This window comes from Liolophura sinensis, chromosome 6, assembly GCF_032854445.1.
Source record: "Liolophura sinensis isolate JHLJ2023 chromosome 6, CUHK_Ljap_v2, whole genome shotgun sequence".
Taxonomy (NCBI): domain Eukaryota; kingdom Metazoa; phylum Mollusca; class Polyplacophora; order Chitonida; family Chitonidae; genus Liolophura; species Liolophura sinensis.
Window position 1 is genome coordinate 79,968,056 of NC_088300.1, and position 23,982 is coordinate 79,992,037.

General features: G+C 40.7%; 1 protein-coding gene across 2 annotated transcripts; it reads left to right on the top strand.

The window, feature by feature from the left end:
- Window positions 1-1,766: 1,766 nt before the first annotated feature.
- Window positions 1,767-23,400, top strand: LOC135467974 (DNA repair protein XRCC4-like). Of its 2 annotated transcripts, none has more exons than XM_064745945.1 (12): window positions 1,767-1,840; window positions 2,598-2,740; window positions 3,617-3,807; window positions 5,077-5,241; window positions 6,728-6,784; window positions 7,017-7,071; window positions 7,289-7,345; window positions 12,755-12,836; window positions 14,380-14,407; window positions 14,938-15,050; window positions 15,263-15,358; window positions 21,878-23,400. In XM_064745945.1, exons 2-12 carry the CDS (start codon window positions 2,605-2,607, stop codon window positions 21,966-21,968), a joined length of 1,071 nt encoding a protein of 356 aa, XP_064602015.1. In that variant the 5' UTR covers window positions 1,767-1,840; window positions 2,598-2,604; the 3' UTR covers window positions 21,969-23,400. The 2 variants fall into 2 exon arrangements, with proteins under 2 accessions (XP_064602015.1, XP_064602016.1); XM_064745946.1 differs by having other exon boundaries at window positions 7,307-7,345.
- The last annotated feature ends 582 nt before the right edge of the window (window positions 23,401-23,982 follow it).

A 23,982-nucleotide genomic window follows, 5' to 3' on the forward strand; every position in this document is an offset into this window, starting at 1 on the left:
TCTCCATCTGCCTTATCCAATAACTGACCAGGACACAAAGTTCCTGCCCACAATCATGCACATTACCATACCAGGCTGTCTCCATCTGCCTTATCCAATCACTGCCCGGGACACAACGTTCCTGCCACAATCATACACATCACCATACGAGGCTGTCTCCATCTGCCTTATCCAATCACTGACCGGGACACAAAGTTCCTGCCACAATCATGCACATTACCAAATCAGGCTGTCTCCATCTGCCTTATCCAATCACTGACCAGGACACAAAGTTTCTGCCACAATCATGCACATTACCATACCAGGCACCTGCCTTATCCAATACCTTATCAAGTCACAAACTGATGAGCACTTTGTAAACAAGTCCCTGATTTATACCGCATTTACCATTAATGAAATTTTTTATTTATTTACTTATTTGATTGGTGTTTTACACCCTACTCAAGAATATTTCACTTATGCGACGGCGGCCAACATTATGGTGGGCGGAAACCGGGCACAGCCCGGGGGAAACCCACAACCATCCGAAGGTTGCTGGCAGACCTTCCCACGTACGGCCGGAGAGGAAGCCAGCATGAGCTGTACTTGAACTCACAGCGACCGCATTGGTGAGAGACTCCTGGGTCATTATGCTGCGCTAGCGCGCTAACCAACTGAGCCACGGAGGCCCCAAAATTTTTCATGGATTTCCAAATATGAACCAAACTTTACAATACAAAACTATCAGGAACTATCAGCTATCAACTTTGTTTATGAAATAATATTGAAATACTAATATACTGTATTCTATACATATGAAAGACTCTGACATATATATCACCTCACTATGTGGAAATAATAAAGACTGTAACATCGCAAGTAACACAAATGTAACCGAAGCACCCACCCAGGCAGCATCAGAACTTCACTAACCACCATTTTCGAATCATGTGACTGTTGCCACGGTGGGCTGGGCTAAGACAATCTCTTTTTTTCACAATAGTTGATAATAGATCCTTTCTGTTTATTATTAATTAACAAATTAAAGCTATGCTAACAATTTGCCAACCACACTTTAGATGGTGTAGGCCTATATCTCATTGGTTTCAATCAAATCATTCCATCAGTTTATCTTTTTCCAAACAATGCCAAGTGCGGCTGAAAATGGCAGTTAACAAAGTTTAGCTTGCTGCCGATGTAAGAGGAACATTTATGACAACTATGTCGTTATGGTCTTTACAGTATTATTGACGAATTAACCAGGTGATAATAAAAGACGGTGATATGAAGTACGAATAACTGAAGGATTACAGGTACAGTTTTGACATGTTGTGGACAGCACAAGCGAAAGGGCAAACGTCCAGCTTAGCAAATGGAAGAATACAGATCTGTATTTCTGAAAACTAAGCTGGAATGGATGAAACAGATCGAAGATTGAGGGTAGTGACCAAGCTGGCTGGGCTTAAGTTCAGACAGAACAGAGCAGTGTGTGTTGTTTCATTTCACACAGCACAAACTTTACTCTGACTTTAAAAGCCACTTCAGTTTGACTATCTACAGGTTTACTTCAGTCCATAAGGTTTCAGGATGCATAAACGCCATAATTCGCTTAAAAACAACCAAAACCATTCTGTTTTACCATTTCGTACTGCTGCCTCAGCTGTCAACGTGTAGGTCTAAAGCCAACAGCCTGCAAAACACGCATTTTGATTGGAACTTATATATCTGGTAACCAATAAAAATAGGTGTTCCACAATCCGATAGTTAGCGCCCCCTAGTGACAGCATCGAAAACTAAAAAGCACATGTCATTGTTTAGCAGCAGTAAAGCCGTAGGGTTGCTATTATTTGAAAACTGAAAGGTGATTTATTTTCAGATCTCATATTTCTCAGCGAGATCGTTAAAAGTAACCGTTATGTTTTGTTGAAAACAATGTCGTTTAGAATTTTAGTGAAGTAAAGTCAAAAAGTTGTTGTTGTTGTTGTAATGATCATAATGTGCGGTGCCGGTATTTGCAGTAGACCAATATACTTTATGTCTGATTTGACCTGTACTGGTACCGACTACCTTACAAAGAACAAAGTTATTAATTAAGAAGACATGGATTGATTCATCGGGTGTCCTGCAAGTGTTCGTTGTGGTATCTCGCTATGTGTATCAGTTAGGTCATATAAACAGACAATCTATAGGGCACAGTAAACTAACTGGCACCTCGCTCATAGATTCCACCATTTCTCACAGCCTTGCCACATTCCATTTATTTTTTCTTGGAGTACTTAGTGCCAGAGTTCTGCTGCCTTGAACTTCAGACACTTCCTACAAATGTACAGACCTGCTGTGCATAAATAGGCACACTACAAGTTTATGCCTTAAAAAGTTTGCTGGTCTCGAAGATTATCTGTGTACATAAAACGAACCCAGTCATTCTTTTAAGAATTAGAGGGGTGTATTAAAAAACATTAGCAAAAAACATTATTATTTGTAGCAAATGCTGTAAGTTATTTAAATTAATCCAACTTTGTGCATACATGTTGATGAAAATGTATGTATGAACCAGGGATATACTTGTATACTTGTTGTAAACTTCATGTTTGTATAAATTATGATCTGTTTCACAGGTATGACATGGGTCGAAAGACATTTTGTAAGCTGACCACAACTGGTAATAAACGGTATTATCTTCTGGCAGATATAGAGGAAGATGGGAAGGAAGGGATACACTTGACTTTATCTGATGGCGAATCTGCATGGAGCAGAGAATGTAAGAGAATATAATGTTCCATTTTTCTGTGTGCTACTAAACAGAAAGCATTATATTTCTTTGCAGGGGTATAGATCACTATTGTTCTTCTGTAATCACTTACACTGACGTTAATATGTTTTTTTTCTCAACAAGAATTGCTTTGTCTACTTGTAGCCTACCTCATAGCAACAGGATTTACAATTTGTCTTCCTTCAATGCTGCGTACAATTCTGTGTAAATTATTATAATGGAACATTATATTGAATTTTTTATTGAATTGAATCTTTTTTTATACATGGCTGCACGATAATGAGTTCAAGATCGTGTTCTAGTTTCATACTGTTCCATGTTGTTTTTGACCAAATTGTTGCTGGCTTAATTTTGTTCTTGGACTTTGACAATTTTCCTCACTTTTTTGTGAAAATGGTTTTAATTATTTAATTAAATGAAACTTGGGTCATAACTTCTTCCTGTGACGTTACATACAGTTTTGGGCCATTTACAACAAAATTATAGTCATTTTTGTTTCATCATACAGTTTGAGCGGCCTTTTTTTATTGGGTTGTTCTGAATGCAACATCATACATGGCATGACTGCTTCATCAAGGCAAGATACAGACCAAGTCTGAATTTTGGGCCTTTTTTATTTTCAACATGATACCCAAAATGAAAGACATATACTTGTCGCTGTTATTCTGACATCTATGGGGCAAAAATGACACTTCCATACTGTTTGCTAATTTGTTTTATAATTTGAAAACTGTATAATGTGTATGTAATGTAATGTTTAGCTAACATTTGGATTTTACCAGTTATGTAGAGAGCTACATGTATGTGTATGACACACAGAAGATCCATATGTGAGCTAAAGCTTTCATGTTCTGATCTTTTTAGTAACTGGGGACGACCTCGAAGATCTCAGTAAAAAACTGAAAATGAAGTTCTCAGATTTTGTCTCAGAAACTGTCAAAGCATTGACAAGAGAAAATGTAGGAAACATGAACTTCTTGTACGAGGTGAAAACCTGGAAGGATGACGAAATGGAGTTGAAATGGAAAAAACATATGGCCATGGATGATATTAAGGTGAGTTAAATAGCCGTTTGTTTTACCAGTTTATTTGTTCCTTATTTACCCCTCTTCCAATTTTTGCCTGGGGTATTCCATCCATTTGCCTGTCTGTTCATTTTCTTGATAGCACTCCTGAACAGTTTAGTCCAAATGAATGACATGGAAAAAACATAAGGCCATGGATGATATTAAGGTCAGTTAAATAGCTGTTGTTTGTTTGGCCATTTTATTTGTTCCTGATTTACCCGTCAGCCAGTTTTGGCCCGGGGTAATCCATCCATCTGCCGGTCTGTTCCTGGACATTTTAGTTCTAGCTGACCAATGTTACATCACACTTGCACTTTGTCCATGTTGTCATGGTGAAGAACCATAGTGATTTTCAAAGACCTTAAGCTAGTGTTTCAAGGTAATTAGGCTCTTAAATTTTGTGAAATTCTTGTAATGACGATATACCTTGAAATTTGTTTCCAATGATGTACATGAACAGTCACTTTTCCATGACCAATTTTATCCATCAGGCCTCTTCCCACTAAACATCCTCTCTGTTGAACAGTTGAAGTGGTGTTACTGGTTTACCAAACCTCTACATGTACCACCCATAATTCACTCTCTTGATTTCCACCGACCTTGCCATATTTTCACGTCCATTTATCCATTTTTTTCCCAAGCATTTTGAACAATTGGACCCATTTCCTTGCATATGCAATCTCTTGAACAGTTGAGCTAAAACTGACACTTAAACATAAGGAAGATTTTCATTGGAATTGTTCCATTTTTCAAGGTCATTGAGGTCATTAATATTAACTTTATGAAAGGCTTGTGAACATTAATTCTTGAATGTGACCAATGTGTACTAAACTCGCATCTAGGCATGTAGATCTGCCCTATTAAATTTCAGTCGACAATTAACGACTTGCCTAGCTGTCCCTTGCATTGTTCAACTCAGATTCACCCAACTTTAAGTTTGTCATGAGATAAAACCCTATTTTTGGATTTTTATTAAGTACATTTGTTCATACTGCAATAAGGATACACTCTGAAACTGACAGAAACTTTGCAATGACCTAAAACCAAGAAGTTTTCACCTCTAAGAAGATATTCTCATGTTTGATGTTTTCAACTTCTTCATGCTCGTCAACAAGATCCGTAAATACCTGTTAAATAAGCTGAGGGATTTTGCGTGTATTGCTCGCTATTTTTTGCTTGGTACAATATAAGTAACACTTTGATCATCTCTTCTGTTAGTTGATGTTGACGGTTTCCCCCTTGTTGACTTTGTTACAGTTCCAGCTTGGGAGAGTGGTGTTACAACCTGTGTCTGATGCCTCTGTCTTTACCAGAGATGTGTTTAGTTTCTGTATTGATAACATGGTGGATTTAAAAAACAAAATCAGCAGTCTGGAAACTGATAATCAGAGGTTATCACAAGAAAGGAGCCAAGCACTGAAGGTAAGCGGAGAGGGAAAAGGACACAGACTTCAGGTATTGTAGTCCATGTGAGTTTACAGTGTAAGCTAAAACTGACATAGTCCATGCAAGATGACACTGGCATAGGCCATGAAAGATATCGCTGGCATAGTACATGCAAGATTACACTGGCATAGTCCATGCAAGAGTACACTAGTATAGGCTATGCAAGATGACACTGGCATAGGCTATGCAAGATGATGCTGTTATAGTCCATACAAGATGACACTGACATAGTCCATGCAAGATGACATTAGCATAGTCCAGGAAAGATATCACTGGCATAGTACATGCAAGAGTACACTGGCATAGTACATGCAAGAGTACACTAGTATAGGCCATGCAAGATTACACTGGCATAGTCCATGCGAGGTGATGCTGGTATAGTCCATACAAAATGACACTGGCAAAGTCCATACAAGGTGATGCTGGTATAGTCCATACAAGATGACACTGGCATAGTCCATGCGAGGTGATTCTGGTATAGTCCATACAAAATGACACTGGCATAGTCCATGCGAGGTGATGCTGGTATAGTCCATACAAAATGACACTGGCATAGTCCATGCGAGGTGATGCTGGTATAGTCCATACAAAATGACATTGGCATAGTCCATGCAAGGTGATGCTGGTATAGTCCATACAAAATGACGCTGTCATAGTCCATGCGAGGTGATGCTGATATAGTCCATACAAAATGACACTGGCATAGTCCATGCGAGGTGATGCTGGTATAGTCCATACAAAATGACACTGGCATAGTCCATGCAAGGTGATGCTGGTATAGTCCATACAAAATGACATTGGCATAGTCCATGCAAGGTGATGCTGGTATAGTCCATACAAAATCACACTGGCATAGTCCATGCGAGGTGATGCTGGTATAGTCCATACAAGATGACACTGGCATAGTCCATACAAAATGACACTGGCATAGTCTATGCAAGGTGATGCTGGTATAGTCCATACAAGATGACATTGGCATAGTACATGCAAGGTGATGCTGGTATAGTCCATACAAGATGACACTGGCATAGTCCATACGAGGTGATGCTGGTATAGTCCATACAAGATGACACTGGCATAGTTCATGCAAGGTGATGCTGGCATAGTCCATACAAGATGACATTGGCACACTCCATGCGAGGTGATGCTGGTATAGTCCATGCAAGATGACATTGGCACAGTCCATGCGAGGTGATGCTGGTATAGTCCATGCAAGATGACATTGGCACAGTCCATGCGAGGTGATGCTGGTATAGTCCATACAAAATGAGACTGGAATGTAGGAGCATGTAAGTCTCAGTTTTGTCTATGGTTATTATAATGCTGATTTAACTATATACAGGTAACAGGTTCAATGACATGAATTTTTGTGTAAAAATGTTCTAATATGTTGCAAGGTTTGATGCATTATATGGTGAACTCACTTTTTTTTTTGCTCTATGTATCTGATTTTATTTGACAGAGACTTGACAAATGTGTGGCAGCTAAGGAAGAAATAGAGAAAGAACTTTACTCAAAGGTACTTTGTGATACTAAGTTTAGAATTTCTTCTCGTTCAAAGTGTATTTTGTCCTGTAATAAACTGTTTTCTCACAAACATGAATACAAGTAATGACATATGCAGTTACCTGTAGATATGTTGGAAAAAAACTTCTTTTGCTAGGATCTTGGATCTGGGATGTTTGCTAGGTGGTCTTGTGTGGGCGCTCCACTAAGGATATTTAAAATAAAGAAACCTTGTTCTTTTCCAGTTTGTTGCGGTGTTGAATAGTAAGAAAGAAAAGATCCAAGAATTAAGAAAAGAGAGTGAGTATGTAAGACTTGTTTCAATACCTTTGTCTTGTATTTATGAAGGTTCATATACCATTAAGATGTATGGCGCACAGAAAACAAGCGTGATCTTCTGGTTCACACCAGACTGCTAACAATCTTTTCAATTTAATTTAATGGGAAGTTTATGTAGTGAAGCATTTGTGCATTGTAAAGCTGATGATTAGAGTTATCTGCTCCTGTTGTACGTCAGCATTTTGGTGTATTTCAGTTGAAGAAGGAAGCAGATCAAATGGGGCATCAGTTACAGGTCAGTATCTCTCATTGTTAGCCTGAATTGGCACATCATTTAGAACATGGGAATATTTTATCAGTATAATTATAAAGTAGGTCCTTGTGTATGTTTTGGTTTTAGTGAGATTTGGGTGTTTACAAAAAGCTCTGTCTGGTAATTGCAGAATATGACACGGAATATTACATGACTGTGCTGAAGTTATTGCATCACATTGATAAAACATTGGGACGAGTGGTCTAGTGGTTGGGAGCACTGGCCTGTCAGGCTCAGACACATCAGGTCCTCGCCTGTTTGAGGGGCCGTGGTGACTAACCAGTCGGTGATGCTTGTGTGGCCGATTGTACATTGGTTGGAAACCACTTGTCTTCTCCCAATATGATGTGCATGATTGTGAGTGACTTGTGGTGAGTTTGGTTTGATAACCTGGTTTCCTCCACTCATAAAACCTGATGTGGATGATTGTGAGTGACTTGTGCTGAGTTTGGTTTGATAACCTGGTTTCCTCCACTCATAAAACTGACCGCCATAAGTGAAAAATTCACAGGTAAGGCTGTGTAAGTACCAATCATGTTCTTAAATATGAAAAGCGGACAGTTTTAAAACGTAGCAGAAACTTACATTCCAAGCATGTTTAATTACGAACACTTTGGTGATCAGCTGCTTGGTGTTATACACATACAGATTCTCCCCCCCCCCCAAGGCCAGTACGTGCAAACAAACATTGTGTACAGTGAGATTGTGGCTGTACACGTACAAATTCTCCTCCCAAGGCCAGTACGTGCAAACAAACATTGTGTACAGTGAGATTGTGGCTGTACACGTACAAATTCTCCTCCCAAGGCCAGTACGTGCAAACAAACATTGTGTACAGTGAGATTGTGCCTGTACACGTACAAATTCTCCTCCCAAGGCCAGTACGTGCAAACAAACATTGTGTACAGTGAGATTGTGCCTGTACACGTACAAATTCTCCTCCCAAGGCCTGTACGTGCAAACAAACATTGTGTACAGTGAGATTGTGGCTGTACACGTACAAATTCTCCTCCCAAGGCCAGTACGTGCAAACAAACATTGTGTACAGTGAGATTGTGGCTGTACACGTACAAATTCTCCTCCCAAGGCCAGTACGTCCAAACAAACATTGTGTACAGTGAGATTGTGCCTGTACACGTACAAATTCTCCCCCCAAGGCCAGTACGTCCAAACAAACATTGTGTACAATGAGATTGTGGCTTTACACGTACAAATTCTCCCCCCAAGGCCAGTACGTCCAAACAAACATTGTGTACAATGAGATTGTGCCTGTACACGTACAAATTCTCCTCCCAAGGCCAGTACGTCCAAACAAACATTGCGTACAGTGAGATTGTGGCTGTACACGTACAAATTCTCCTCCCAAGGCCAGTACGTCCAAACAAACATTGTGTACAGTGAGATTGTGGCTGTACACGTACAAATTCTCCTCCCAAGGCCAGTACGTGCAAACAAACATTGTGTACAGTGAGATTGTGCCTGTACACGTACAAATTCTCCTCCAAGGCCAGTACGTGCAAACAAACATTGTGTACAGTGAGATTGTGGCTGTACACGTACAAATTCTCCTCCCAAGGCCAGTACGTGCAAACAAACATTGTGTACAGTGAGATTGTGCCTGTACACATACAAATTCTCCTCCAAGGCCAGTACGTCCAAACAAACATTGTGTACAGTGAGATTGTGGCTGTACACGTACAAATTCTCCTCCCAAGGCCAGTACGTGCAAACAAACATTGTGTACAGTGAGATTGTGCCTGTACACGTACAAATTCTCCTCCCAAGGCCAGTACGTGCAAACAAACATTGTGTACAGTGAGATTGTGGCTGTACACGTACAAATTCTCCTCCCAAGGCCAGTACGTGCAAACAAACATTGTGTACAGTGAGATTGTGCCTGTACACATACAAATTCTCCTCCCAAGGCCAGTACGTCCAAACAAACATTGTGTACAGTGAGATTGTGGCTGTACACGTACAAATTCTCCTCCCAAGGCCTGTACGTGCAAACAAACATTGTGTACAGTGAGATTGTGGCTGTACACGTACAAATTCTCCTCCCAAGGCCAGTACGTCCAAACAAACATTGTGTACAGTGAGATTGTGGCTGTACACGTACAAATTCTCCTCCCAAGGCCAGTACGTGCAAACAAACATTGTGTACAGTGAGATTGTGGCTGTACACGTACAAATTCTCCTCCCAAGGCCTGTACGTGCAAACAAACATTGTGTACAGTGAGATTGTGGCTGTACACGTACAAATTCTCCTCCAAGGCCAGTACGTGCAAACAAACATTGTGTACAGTGAGATTGTGGCTGTACACGTACAAATTCTCCTCCCAAGGCCAGTACGTGCAAACAAACATTGTGTACAGTGAGATTGTGGCTGTACACGTACAAATTCTCCTCCCAAGGCCAGTACGTCCAAACAAACATTGTGTACAGTGAGATTGTGGCTGTACACGTACAAATTCTCCTCCCAAGGCCAGTACGTGCAAACAAACATTGTGTACAGTGAGATTGTGCCTGTACACGTACAAATTCTCCTCCCAAGGCCTGTACGTGCAAACAAACATTGTGTACAGTGAGATTGTGCCTGTACACGTACAAATTCTCCTCCAAGGCCAGTACGTCAAACAAACATTGTGTACAGTGAGATTGTGGCTTTACACGTACAAATTCTCCCCCCAAGGCCAGTACGTCCAAACAAACATTGTGTACAATGAGATTGTGCCTGTACACGTACAAATTCTCCTCCCAAGGCCAGTACATGCAAACAAACATTGTGTACAATGAGATTGTGCCTGTACACGTACAAATTCTCCTCCCAAGGCCAGTACGTGCAAACAAACATTGTGTACAGTGAGATTGTGGCTGTAACACGTACAAATTCTCCTCCCAAGGCCAGTACGTCCAAACAAACATTGTGTACAGTGAGATTGTGCCTGTACACGTACAAATTCTCCTCCCAAGGCCAGTACGTCCAAACAAACATTAACAAACATTGTGTACAGTGAGATTGTGGCTGTACACGTACAAATTCTCCTCCCAAGGCCAGTACGTGCAAACAAACATTGTGTACAGTGAGATTGTGGCTGTACACGTACAAATTCTTTTCCCAAGGCCAGTACATCCAAACAAACATTGTGTACAGTGAGATTGTGGCTGTACACGTACAAATTCTCCTCCCAAGGCCAGTACGTGCAAACAAACATTGTGTACAGTGAGATTGTGGCTGTACACGTACAAATTCTCCTCCCAAGGCCAGTACGTGCAAACAAACATTGTGTACAGTGAGATTGTGGCTGTACACGTACAAATTCTCCTCCCAAGGCCAGTACGTGCAAACAAACATTGTGTACAGTGAGGTTGTGGCTGTACACGTACAAATTCTCTTCCCAAGGCCAGTACGTGCAAACAAACATTGTGTACAGTGAGATTGTGGCTGTACACGTACAAATTCTCCTCCCAAGGCCAGTACGTGCAAACAAACATTGTGTACAGTGAGATTGTGGCTGTACACGTACAAATTCTCCTCCCAAGGCCAGTATGTCCAAACAAACATTGTGTACATTGAGATTGTGGCTGTACACGTACAAATTCTCCTCCCAAGGCCAGTATGTCCAAACAAACATTGTGTACAGTGAGATTGTGGCTGTACACGTACAAATTCTCCTCCCAAGGCCAGTACGTGCAAACAAACATTGTGTACAGTGAGATTGTGGCTGTACACGTACAAATTCTCCTCCCAAGGCCAGTACGTGCAAACAAACATTGTGTACAGTGAGATTGTGGCTGTACACGTACAAATTCTTTTCCCAAGGCCAGTACATCCAAACAAACATTGTGTACAGTGAGATTGTGGCTGTACACGTACAAATTCTCCTCCCAAGGCCAGTACGTGCAAACAAACATTGTGTACAGTGAGATTGTGGCTGTACACGTACAAATTCTCCTCCCAAGGCCAGTACGTCCAAACAAACATTGTGTACAATGAGATTGTGGGTGTACACGTACAAATTTTCCTCCCAAGGCCTGTACATCCAAACAAACATTGTGTACAAAGAGATTGTGGGTGTTCACATACAAATTCTCTTCCCAAGGCCAGTACATCCAAACAAACATTGTGTACAAAGAGATTGTGGGTGTTCACATACAAATTCTCCTCCCAAGGCCAGTACATCCAAACAAACAAACATTGTGTACAAAGAGATTGTGGCTGTACACGTACAAATTCTCCTCCCAAGGCCAGTACATCCAAACAAACATTGTGTACAGTGAGATTGTGGCTGTACACGTACAAATTCTCCTCCCAAGGCCAGTACATCCAAACAAATAATGTGTACAATGAGATTGTGGCTGTACACATACAAAATCTCCCCCCAAGGCCAGTACGTCCAAACAAACAATGTGTACAATGAGATTGTGGCTGTACACATATGAACTCTCCCCCCAAGACCTGTATGTGCAAACACTGTGCGTCATGAGATTGTGGCTGTACACATACAAAATCTCCCCCCAAGGCCAGTACGTCCAAACAAACAATGTGTACAATGAGATTGTGGCTGTACACATATGAACTCTCCCCCCAAGACCTGTATGTCCAAACACTGTGCGTCATGAGATTGTGGCTGTACACATACAAAATCTCCCCCCAAGGCCAGTACATCCAAACAAATAATGTGTACAATGAGATAGCACAGTTGGTAGAGCATCTGCTTCGGGAGCAGTAGATCCAGGATCAATCCTGGGTCGAGTCACACCTAAGACTTTAAAAGAGGAAGTTGGAACTTCCTCGCTTGGCGTTCAGCATGAAGGGGATAGTGCAACGACTGGTTGACCCGTAATCAGTATAATGGCTCGGGCGGGGCGGCTTACTTACCTTCGGTAAGTCGTCACAGTGAAACGCACTAAACAAAAGAGCGGTGGTAATCCGTCCTGCAACAAGGAGATACATTACATACACCCTTCGTCGATTCCTTCGTCGTAATATGAAAAATTGTTGAGCACAACGTTAAACCCCAAGCACTCACTCACTCAATCACTCCGCCCAAGGCCAGTACGTCCAAACAAACATTGTGTACAAAGAGATTGTGGCTGTACACGTACAAATTCTCCCCCCAAGGCCAGTACGTCCAAACAAACATTGTGTACAATGAGATTGTGCCTGTACACGTACAAATTCTCCTCCCAAGGCCAGTACGTGCAAACAAACATTGTGTACAATGAGATTGTGGCTGTACACGTACAAATTCTCCTCCCAAGGCCAGTACGTCCAAACAAACATTGTGTACAGTGAGATTGTGCCTGTACACGTACAAATTCTCCTCCCAAGGCCAGTACATCCAAACAAACAATGTGTATTAAGAGATTGTGGTTGTTCACTTTTAGATTCTCCGCCAAAGGCCAGCACATCCAAACAAACAGCAACGGGAGGTGGAGAAAGTCCAGCACATAGCCTCCAGGACAGAAGGTGAGCTTCAGGTTATATCAGCCTCAGACATGTAGGGTAGAAATTCTGTTGGGTTTTTGGCTGATTTGTGTACTCCATGCTGACACGGCACGTGTAGTTTGGACATCCTAGGCACCAATATCAGTGGTATTCCTTTGTGTGAAATGAATACATTTCATCCAAAGATAATTGTAAACAGAATGTCTGCCAATCCTGCAGTTAACATTTTGATCATTTTTACGATGTTAAAGGGAAGACACTTGGTCAAGGCGAACCCCAAAATGACCGCTCCTGTTAGCAAAGCCATCCAGAAATGTCTGACTGTTGCTGTTAGTAAGCTCATCATTTACACAGCCATCCAAAATGCTTGACTGCTGCTGTTAGTAAGCTCATCATTTACACAGCCATCAAAAATGCTTGACTGCTGCTGTTAGTAAGCTCATCATTTACACAGCCATCCAAAATGCTTGACTGCTGCTGTTAGTAAGCTCATCATTTACAAAGCCATCAAAAATGCTTGACTGCTGCTGTTAGTAAGCTCATCATTTACAAAGCCATCAAAAATGCTTGACTGCTGCTGTTAGTAAGCTCATCATTTACACAGCCATCAAAAATGCTTGACTGCTGCTGTTAGTAAGCTCATGATTTACAAAGCCATCAAAAATGCTTGACTGCTGCTGTTAGTAAGCTCATCATTTGCAAAGCCGTCAAAAATGTTGACTGCTGCTGTTAGTAAGCTCATCATTTACAAAGCCATCAAAAATGTTTGACTGCTGCTGTTAGTAAGCTCATCATTTACAAAGCCGTCAAAAATGCTTGACTGCTGCTGTTAGTAAGCTCATCATTTGCAAAGCCGTCAAAAATGCTTGACTGCTTGCTGTTAGTAAGCTCATCATTTACAAAGCCATCAAAAATGCTTGACTGCTGCTGTTAGTAAGCTCATCATTTACAAAGCCATCAAAAATGCTTGACTGCTGCTGTGAGTAAGCTCATCATTTGCAAAGCCATCAAAAATGCTTGACTGCTTCTGTTAGTAAGCTCATCATGTACAAAGCCATCCAGAAATGTTTGACTGCTGCTGTGAGTAAGATCATCATTTGCAAAGCCATCAGAAATGCTTGACTGCTGCTGTTAGTAAGCACATCATTTACAAAGCCATCAAAAAAGTTTGACTGCTGCTGTGAGTAAGCTCATCATTTACAAAGCCATCAAAGTGTTTGACTGCTGCTGTTAGTAAGCTCATCATTTACAAAGCCATCAAAAATGCTTGACTGCTGCTGTTAGTAAGCTCATCATTTACAAAGCCATCAGAAATGCTTGACTGCTGCTGTTAGTAAGCTCATCATTTACAAAGCCATCAAAAATGCTTGACTGCTGCTGTTAGTAAGCTCATCATTTACACAGCCATCCAAAATGCTTGCAAAGTTTACTCCAAGGGGTTTTATTCTTCATTTTTTTATTTTTCCTAGTGTCTGATTCTATAGGTCTTCTTTGTTTCCATACATGTATGTGAACATCGGATTAAAATGTTTGATTTTATGATGTATGTTTGTTTTATTTCCAGTAATGAAGACACAACAGATGATGAGAAGGTATTAATAGAATATTATATACATGTAGTGGTTTATTGAGGTGTTTTTTATGTCGTACTCAAGAACATTTCTTTTTGAGTGTATGAAACTGAGTGAGTACATGTCACAGGTCACACACACATTTGTACATGACAAATGTCCTAGCTTGTGAACTGACTCCAACCATTAGAACTACATTTAGTTGATTAAAGAATGCTCTTATACTTTAAAAAGTGATGTGATTCTGGTACTGGGTTTGATATTGATAACACTATTTGGAACACTGTTTCCTCTTGAGTATTGTGCAGAAATATTCTGATACCAGCTGCTGCTCATAACTTCATTTGAACACACATTTAAGTCAGAGAGTAAACTATTCTTTACTATTAGTTCACATCTACGCAGTGTAAGCCACTGACAGGTATACATGTGTATACATCAGTGTATTTTATGAGTTTTTATTTAAATTTTTCAGTATGTTTTTGTTTTCTTCACACAACCACTACATTGCATATGCACATGAAATGACGAATCTATCAATATTGCCACAGACTCCTCCCACAAAGAGAAGAAGAGGTGGGGCTAGTGTCAGAAGGATCGAGAGCGACTCCTCCCTGGTGTTGGATGATGGGGATGACATAGAGTCTACAGCAGCATCCAGACGGTATCCAAAACTTCACTACATTTCTGCACATACATGTAAACCTCAATTGTTTTTAATTAACCTGCATGGGAGATACTTGTCAATACTTCTGTAGCAGCCATTGGAAGAAGTTGAATGTTGTGTTTTTGTTCCAGCAGCGAATTGTAAGAACTTCATATTTTCCATGTATTGTATTAGCTGATTGCATGGTGTCTTGATTTTGATTGCTCTAGTCCCAGACGACAGGCAAGTGGTGGAAGGAAGCAGACGCCATCCAAGCCAGTTCTCCCTAGGGTCAGGTCAGGGGGCAGGGGAGAGGCCACAGACAGGTAAGATTTGTCACTCTGATCATATATTATGACAAGTGGGGTGTGAGTGGGTGGGTGAGATATGGGAGGGAGCTGACTGGCAAGGTACGAGTCGCGCACATTGTCAAGTGAAAGGATGTCAAAGTTTTGAAATCTTTGAGGAGATTTTCCAAGGAGTTTTGGTACCTAAAAGCAGCAACAAACAACCAAAGACAAGCTGGGGTGTGTTAAAAAAGTATGACAGCAACAAGACCTGTATGGAAATTCCAGATCATTACAAACCTTAATGAATTCCTGCACGTTGCTGTTGAACTCTGCTACATTTAAGTGTGATAACTTGCACTCTAACTGTATTTTAGAATTATGATAATCTTTCCTCATCTGAGTTTTGCAACAACTGCATAATAATAATTTATGCCCATCAGTTAAGCTCCTTGAAAAGGCATCTGATTATATGCTCCATCTGACTTCAGTTGTGATTTTTAGCAAAAACATTTTCTTTCATAATTTGATGAAAAAAATTCAGCATAAAGCATGTAAGCTGAAATAGTCTTGGTCAAGCTAGTCATAATCTGAACATTTATTTAGTTCAAGTACTGGTAGCACACCTTACATTTGCAAATAGAATATTAATGTTTTTTTCTAGATATGGCCCTGAAAAGTCATCATTTTTCTTGCTGTAAGACCATTTCTCAGGTGCAGAAGATTGCACCTTCAGTTTGAAACGTTACATATTCAAATGTTTAGTAACATCCTGTAAAACATGTTTTTCTCTACAATTTGTCCAAAGAAGAAAAGAAAAAAGAAAAAAACAGCATTTTATTCAGGACCCATTAAATACTCCTAGGACCCACTTAAAATGGCCACATGATCCACCAAATACCTGGTGACATCACTGGTGATGGCTGCTGTAGACACGTCAGTTTTAGAAATAATGAGAATCAAAATCATGAGGACAATGCTGATAACAAAGAATAGACTAAGAATAGCGTCTTTTTCTCTGATTAGGTAGTACTCGTCAGATAAAAGCCAGTTCTCCTCTGCTGAAATTTGGAGGAGTACTGTACTGCCACAAAAATGTATTCATCTGGAGTACTGAAGTGGGGTATGTGTGGGTGGGTGAGACATGGGAGGGAGCAGACACCATCCAGTCCTCCTCAGGGTGAGGTCAGGGGGCAGGGGGGAGGCTACGGACAGGTAAGTTTCCCCCCCCACCCCTGATCATATATGATGACAAATGGGGTATGTGTGGGTGGGTGAGATATGGGAGGGAGCAGACACCTTCCAAGCTAGTCCTCCCCAGGGTGAGGTCAGGGGGCAGGGGGGAGGCTACAGACAGGTAAGGTCCCCCCCCCCCCTCCGATCATATGTGATGACAAATGGGGTATGTGTGGGTGGGTGAGACATGGGAGGGAGCGGACACCTTCCAAGCCAGTCGTCCCCAGGGTGAGGTCAGGGGGCAGGGGGGAGGCTACAGACAGGTAAGGTCCCCCCCCCCCTCCGATCATATGTGATGACAAATGAGGTATGTGTGGGTGGGTGAGACATGGGAGGGAGCAGACACCATCCAGTCCTCCCCAGGGTGAGGTCAGGGGGCAGGGGGGAGGCTACAGACAGGTAAGCCCCCCCCCCCCCTTCCCCGATCATATATGATGACAAATGGGGTATGTGTGGGCTGGTGAGATATGGGAGGGAGCAGACACCTTCCAAGCCAGTGCTCGCCAGGGTGATTTCAGGGGGCAGGGGGAGGCTACAGACAGGTGAGGTCTGACCCCCTAATCATATGTGAGTGGGATATTAAAGTGTATTTGCAACCAACAGAAAATCTATTCATTTTCATTGAGGTAGGAGAGCGGGAAAGCCAGGTGGTATCAGTGAAGTGGAATTTTTGACTTTTGTGACAATGTTTATATTGTCATGTATATCATGCATAATCTCTATACCCGTGTGTATGTATGTCTCTATACCCGTGTGTATGTATGTCTCTATACCCGTGTGTATGTATGTCTCTATACCCGTGTGTATGTATGTCTCTATACCCGTGTGTATGTATGTCTCTATACCCGTGTGTATGTATGTCTCTATACCCGTGTGTATGTATGTCTCTATACCCGTGTGTATGTATGTCTCTATACCCGTGTGTATGTATGTCTCTATACCCGTGTGTATGTATGTCTCTATACCCATGTGTATGTATGTCTCTATACCCGTGTGTATGTATGTCTCTATACCCGTGTGTATGTATGTCTCTATACCCATGTGTATGTATGTCTCTATACCCATGTGTATGTATGTCTCTATACCCGTGTGTATGTATGTCTCTATACCCGTGTGTATGTATGTCTCTATACCCGTGTGTATGTATGTCTCTATACCCGTGTGTATGTATGTCTCTATACCCATGTGTATGTATGTCTCTATACCCGTGTGTATGTATTTCTCTATACCCATGTGTATGAGTCCTGTCTCTATACCCATGTGTATGTATGTCTTTATACCCGTGTGTATGTATGTCTCTATACCCGTGTGTATGTATGTCTCTATACCCATGTGTATGTATGTCTCTATACCCGTGTGTATGTATGTCTCTATACCCGTGTGTATGTATGTCTCTATACCCGTGTGTATGTATGTCTCTATACCCGTGTGTATGTATGTCTCTATACCCGTGTGTATGTATGTCTCTATACCCGTGTGTATGTATGTCTCTATACCCGTGTGTATGTATGTCTCTATACCCGTGTGTATGTATGTCTCTATACCCGTGTGTATGTATGTCTCTATACCCGTGTGTATGTATGTCTCTATACCCGTGTGTATGTATGTCTCTATACCCGTGTGTATGTATGTCTCTATACCCGTGTGTATGTATGTCTCTATACCCGTGTGTATGTATGTCTCTATACCCGTGTGTATGTATGTCTCTATACCCGTGTGTATGTATGTCTCTATACCCGTGTGTATGTATGTCTCTATACCCGTGTGTATGTATGTCTCTATACCCGTGTGTATGTATGTCTCTATACCCGTGTGTATGTATGTCTCTATACCCGTGTGTATGTATGTCTCTATACCCGTGTGTATGTATGTCTCTATACCCGTGTGTATGTATGTCTCTATACCCGTGTGTATGTATGTCTCTATACCCATGTGTATGTATGTCTCTATACCCGTGTGTATGTATGTCTCTATACCCGTGTGTATGTATGTCTCTATACCCGTGTGTATGTATGTCTCTATACCCGTGTGTATGTATGTCTCTATACCCATGTGTATGTATGTCTCTATACCCGTGTGTATGTATGTCTCTATACCCGTGTGTATGTATGTCTCTATACCCGTGTGTATGTATGTCTCTATACCCGTGTGTATGTATGTCTCTATACCCATGTGTATGTATGTCTCTATACCCGTGTGTATGTATTTCTCTATACCCATGTGTATGAGTCCTGTCTCTATACCCATGTGTATGTATGTCTTTATACCCGTGTGTATGTATGTCTCTATACCCGTGTGTATGTATGTCTCTATACCCGTGTGTATGTATGTCTCTATACCCGTGTGTATGTATGTCTCTATACCCGTGTGTATGTATGTCTCTATACCCGTGTGTATGTATGTCTCTATACCCGTGTGTATGTATGTCTCTATACCCGTGTGTATGTATGTCTCTATACCCGTGTGTATGTATGTCTCTATACCCGTGTGTATGTATGTCTCTATACCCGTGTGTATGTATGTCTCTATACCCGTGTGTATGTATGTCTCTATACCCGTGTGTATGTATGTCTCTATACCCGTGTGTATGTATGTCTCTATACCCGTGTGTATGTATGTCTCTATACCCGTGTGTATGTATGTCTCTATACCCGTGTGTATGTATGTCTCTATACCCGTGTGTATGTATGTCTCTATACCCGTGTGTATGTATGTCTCTATACCCGTGTGTATGTATGTCTCTATACCCGTGTGTATGTATGTCTCTATACCCGTGTGTATGTATGTCTCTATACCCGTGTGTATGTATGTCTCTATACCCGTGTGTATGTATGTCTCTATACCCGTGTGTATGTATGTCTCTATACCCATGTGTATGTATGTCTCTATACCCGTGTGTATGTATGTCTCTATACCCGTGTGTATGTATGTCTCTATACCCGTGTGTATGTATGTCTCTATACCCGTGTGTATGTATGTCTCTATACCCATGTGTATGTATGTCTCTATACCCGTGTGTATGTATGTCTCTATACCCATGTGTATGAGTCCTGTCTCTATACCCATGTGTATGTATTTCTCTATACCCATGTGTATGAGTCCTGTCTCTATACCCATGTGTATGTATGTCTTTATACCCGTGTGTATGTATGTCTCTATACCCATGTGTATGTATGTCTCTATACCCGTGTGTATGTATGTCTCTATACCCATGTGCATGTATGTCTCTATACCCGTGTGTATGTATGTCTCTATACCCATGTGTATGTATGTCTCTATACCCATGTGTATGTATGTCTCTATACCCATGTGTATGTATGTCTCTATACCCGTGTGTATGTATGTCTTTATACCCGTGTGTATGTATGTCTCTATACCCGTGTGTATGTATGACCCTATACCCGTGTGTGTGTATGTCTCTATACCCGTGTGTATGTATGTCTCTATACCCGTGTGTATGTATGTCTCTATACCCGTGTGTATGTATGTCTCTATACCCATGTGCTTGACTCCTGTCTCTATACCCATGTGTATTACTCCTGTCTCTATATTCATGTGTATTACTCCTGTCTCTATATTCATGTGTATGACTCGTGTCTCTATACCCATGTGTATGACTCCTGTCTCTATACCCATGTGTATTACTCCTGTCTCTATACCCATGTGTATGACTCCTGTCTGTATACCCATGTGCATAACTCCTGTCTCTGTACCCATGTGTATTACTCCTGTCTCTATACCCATGTGCATGACTCCTGTCTCTATACCCATGTGCATGACTCCTGTCTCTATGCCCATGTGCATGACTCCTGTCTCTATACCCATGTGCTTGACTCCTGTCTCTATACACAGTGTACGACTCCTGTCTCTATACCCATGTGGCCTTCTCTCCAGAGGTTCAAACCATGTTTGTTCAAGTTAGGTTTGTAAGCCTAACTGACAAGATTTGTAGTGAATAGTGCGACAAATGGACAAACAGACGGACAGGAAAACCTGGAAAGTTATTAAGGTGAATTATAAAGGTGAAATAAATCTTCAATCCACCTTTTCGTTCTGGAGATATTAAGCTGACATGGTCATCTTCCTCTGAAATAGCATTGATCAGTCAGACAGAGGTTAATATCGGCCCATAAATTTGGGACATATTGGTAATTAATAGTTCTGACAAAATCATAAATTCGACATGTGACTCACTGTATGCTTGATGAGGTGTGTCCATATTTAATATGCTGTACGTTCCTTTCTCCATAGACGCTCCAGCATGCAAAAGTCAGGTTCAGGAGCCTCAATAGTTCTGACAAAATCATAAATTCTGACTTGTGACTCACTGTGTGCTTGATGAGGTGTGTCCATATTTAATATGTTGTGTGTTCCTTTTTCCATAGACGCTCCAGCATGCAAAAGTCAGGTTCAGGAGCCTCAATAGTTCTGACAAAATCATAAATTCTGACTTGTGACTCACTGTGTGCTTGATGAGGTGTGTCCATATTTAATATGCTGTGTGTTCCTTTTTCCATAGATGCTCCAGCATGCAAAAGTCAGGTTCAGGAGCCTCAATAGTTCTGACAAAATCATAAATTCGACATGTGACTCACTGTGTGCTTGATGAGGTGTGTCCATATTTAATATGCTGTACGTTCCTTTCTCCATAGACTCTCCAGCATGCAAAAGTCAGGTTCAGGAGCCTCAATAGTTCTGACAAAATCATAAATTCTGACTTGTGACTCACTGTGTGCTTGATGAGGTGTGTCCATATTTAATATGTTGTGTGTTCCTTTTTCCATAGACGCTCCAGCATGCAAAAGTCAGGTTCAGGAGCCTCAATAGTTCTGACAAAATCATAAATTCTGACTTGTGACTCACTGTGTGCTTGATGAGGTGTGTCCATATTTAATATGCTGTGTGTTCCTTTTTCCATAGATGCTCCAGCATGCAAAAGTCAGGTTCAGGAGCCTCAATAGTTCTGACAAAATCATAAATTCTGACTTGTGACTCACTGTGTGCTTGATGAGGTGTGTCCATATTTAATATGCTGTGTGTTCCTTTTTCCATAGACGCTCCAGCATGCAAAAGTCAGGTTCAGGAGCCTCAATAGTTCTGACAAAATCATAAATTCTGACTTGTGACTCACTGTGTGCTAGATGAGGTGTGTCCATATTTAATATGCTGTGTGTTCCTTTTTCCATAGACGCTCCAGCATGCAAAAGTCAGGTTCAGGAGCCTCAATAGTTCTGACAAAATCATAAATTCTGACTTGTGACTCACTGTATGCTTGATGAGGTGTGTCCATATTTAATATGCTGTGTGTTCCTTTTTCCACAGACGCTCCAGCATGCGAAAGTCAGGTTCAGGAGCCTCAAACAAGTCTGCAGCAGAAGTTGTAGATGCAGATGATCTATTGGACGATTTGTGATAATGTGATTTGTTCACTTTATAATACATCTGGGAAAAAACAATATTTTATGGACAACATGAGGAACATATATTATATGAGAAATCATGACTCACCAAGACAGCAGTTTTTCCTGTTTAATGTGACTGATTTACTTCTGACATAGCTAAATGTACCTTCATAGTGTTAATGAGTGAATGTTTGTGGTTTAACCTCATACTTAACAATTTTTCAGTCAGATGACAATGAAAGAATCCTTAGAGTGCCTCCTTGTTGTAACCCATACCTGTACGTGTAACTCATACCTGTACATGTATGTTCTGTTGTAACCTTGTTCAAAATTTAGTGTCCAGATTCATTATTTATTCCTATTCATGTATTGTTACTTCGAGACAATAACATTTTATGAAAGTGCATATAAATCCGTTATGTATGATACTGTTATTGAGTAGTCACTGAGGTTGGTTTTATGCATATTTTCTGCCAACACTTGATAATCTCTAGAATTCTACCTCTATGGTAAAAGCTGCCAGAAGCATCTCAAATTTCTCCAGGAATTGGGTCATTGTTGACACACATATTAGGTCAGTGAAGAACCCTGGGGGGAGTTTTTTCAAATTTCCATATTTGGAGCTCAAGAAGGATTCTGCAGCGAGAAAATACATAACACAGTTTGTCTAGTTGTGGAGGTTGGCAAAGTCAGTATAAAATCTGTTGTTATACTAGAATTAATTTGTGGTGTCGCCTTTGTCTGGAGCCCTTCTCATATGATTTTTAAAAGACAACACAAGACCAAATATATAGTGTCGATGAAGTATTCGACATTAAGTTTAAATACCATTTGCGTAAGCGAGGTGTGACAGTTGTTCGTGCACATTGAGAATTTGGAAAGCACAGCTATGTTATCAATTTTAACCAGTCAAGCGTAAATTATTATGTTTTCATTAATATCGCACAGACAATGTTTTGTGTGTAGGGTACAAGTGACCTAATAGCGTCATTCCGGTTTCTCTAACATGGAGTATCCCATGGCTCTGTAAGAATTCCAGATAGCAATTTGATTTATAGTAACTAAGCACATAAGAAATAATTGGCTGTAGCATTTTATGTCTGGTTCAGAAATAACAATGGTTATATTATCTATTGTCTTGTCTTTTAATCAGGTTCCATTCTCTCTAAGTAGGTCAAATACCTAAATCTGGACACTAATTCATAAACAAGAAATACAATGTAACTGTCAGCAAAGATGATTGAAATGTTATCTTAAGACACTGTATTTCCAATTTTCCCTGTATAGGTGAATGTAACCCATATTTATAAATCCATCATTTGTAGCTTTCATGCATACCTACTGTCTATTTCACATTTTTTCTTTTCACATCTTTTTCTCCATGACTTTAAAATCTTGCATTTAAAAGTATTGAGTACATCGTAAAACCCCAAACATACAAATACACCTATTCATACTCTTTCACAGCCTTCACTTTAATTTAGCAGTGGCTGATGTCATGTGTCTATTTTTGTTTTGCTTGAAAATTATGTGATCCGTGTACATTGTATAAATACAAGTGATTCGTGGACATTGTATAAATACAAGTGATCTGTGGACATTGTATAGATACAAGTGATCCGTGGACATTGTATAAATACAAGTGATCCGTGTACATTGTATAAATACAAGTGATCCGTGGACATTGTATAAATACAAGTGATCCGTGGACATTGTATAAATACAAGTGATCCGTGGACATCGTAGAAATACAAGTGATCCGTGGACATCGTATAAATACAAGTGATCCGTGGACATTGTTTAAATACAAGTGATCCGTGGACATTGTATAAATACAAGTGATCTGTGGACATTGTATAAATACAAGTGATCCATGGACATCGTTTAAATACAAGTGATCCGTGCACATCATATAAATACCAGTGATCCGTGGACATTGTTTAAATACAAGTGATCCATGCACATCGTATAAATACCAGTGATCCATGCACATTGTTTAAATACAAGTGATCCATGCACATCGTA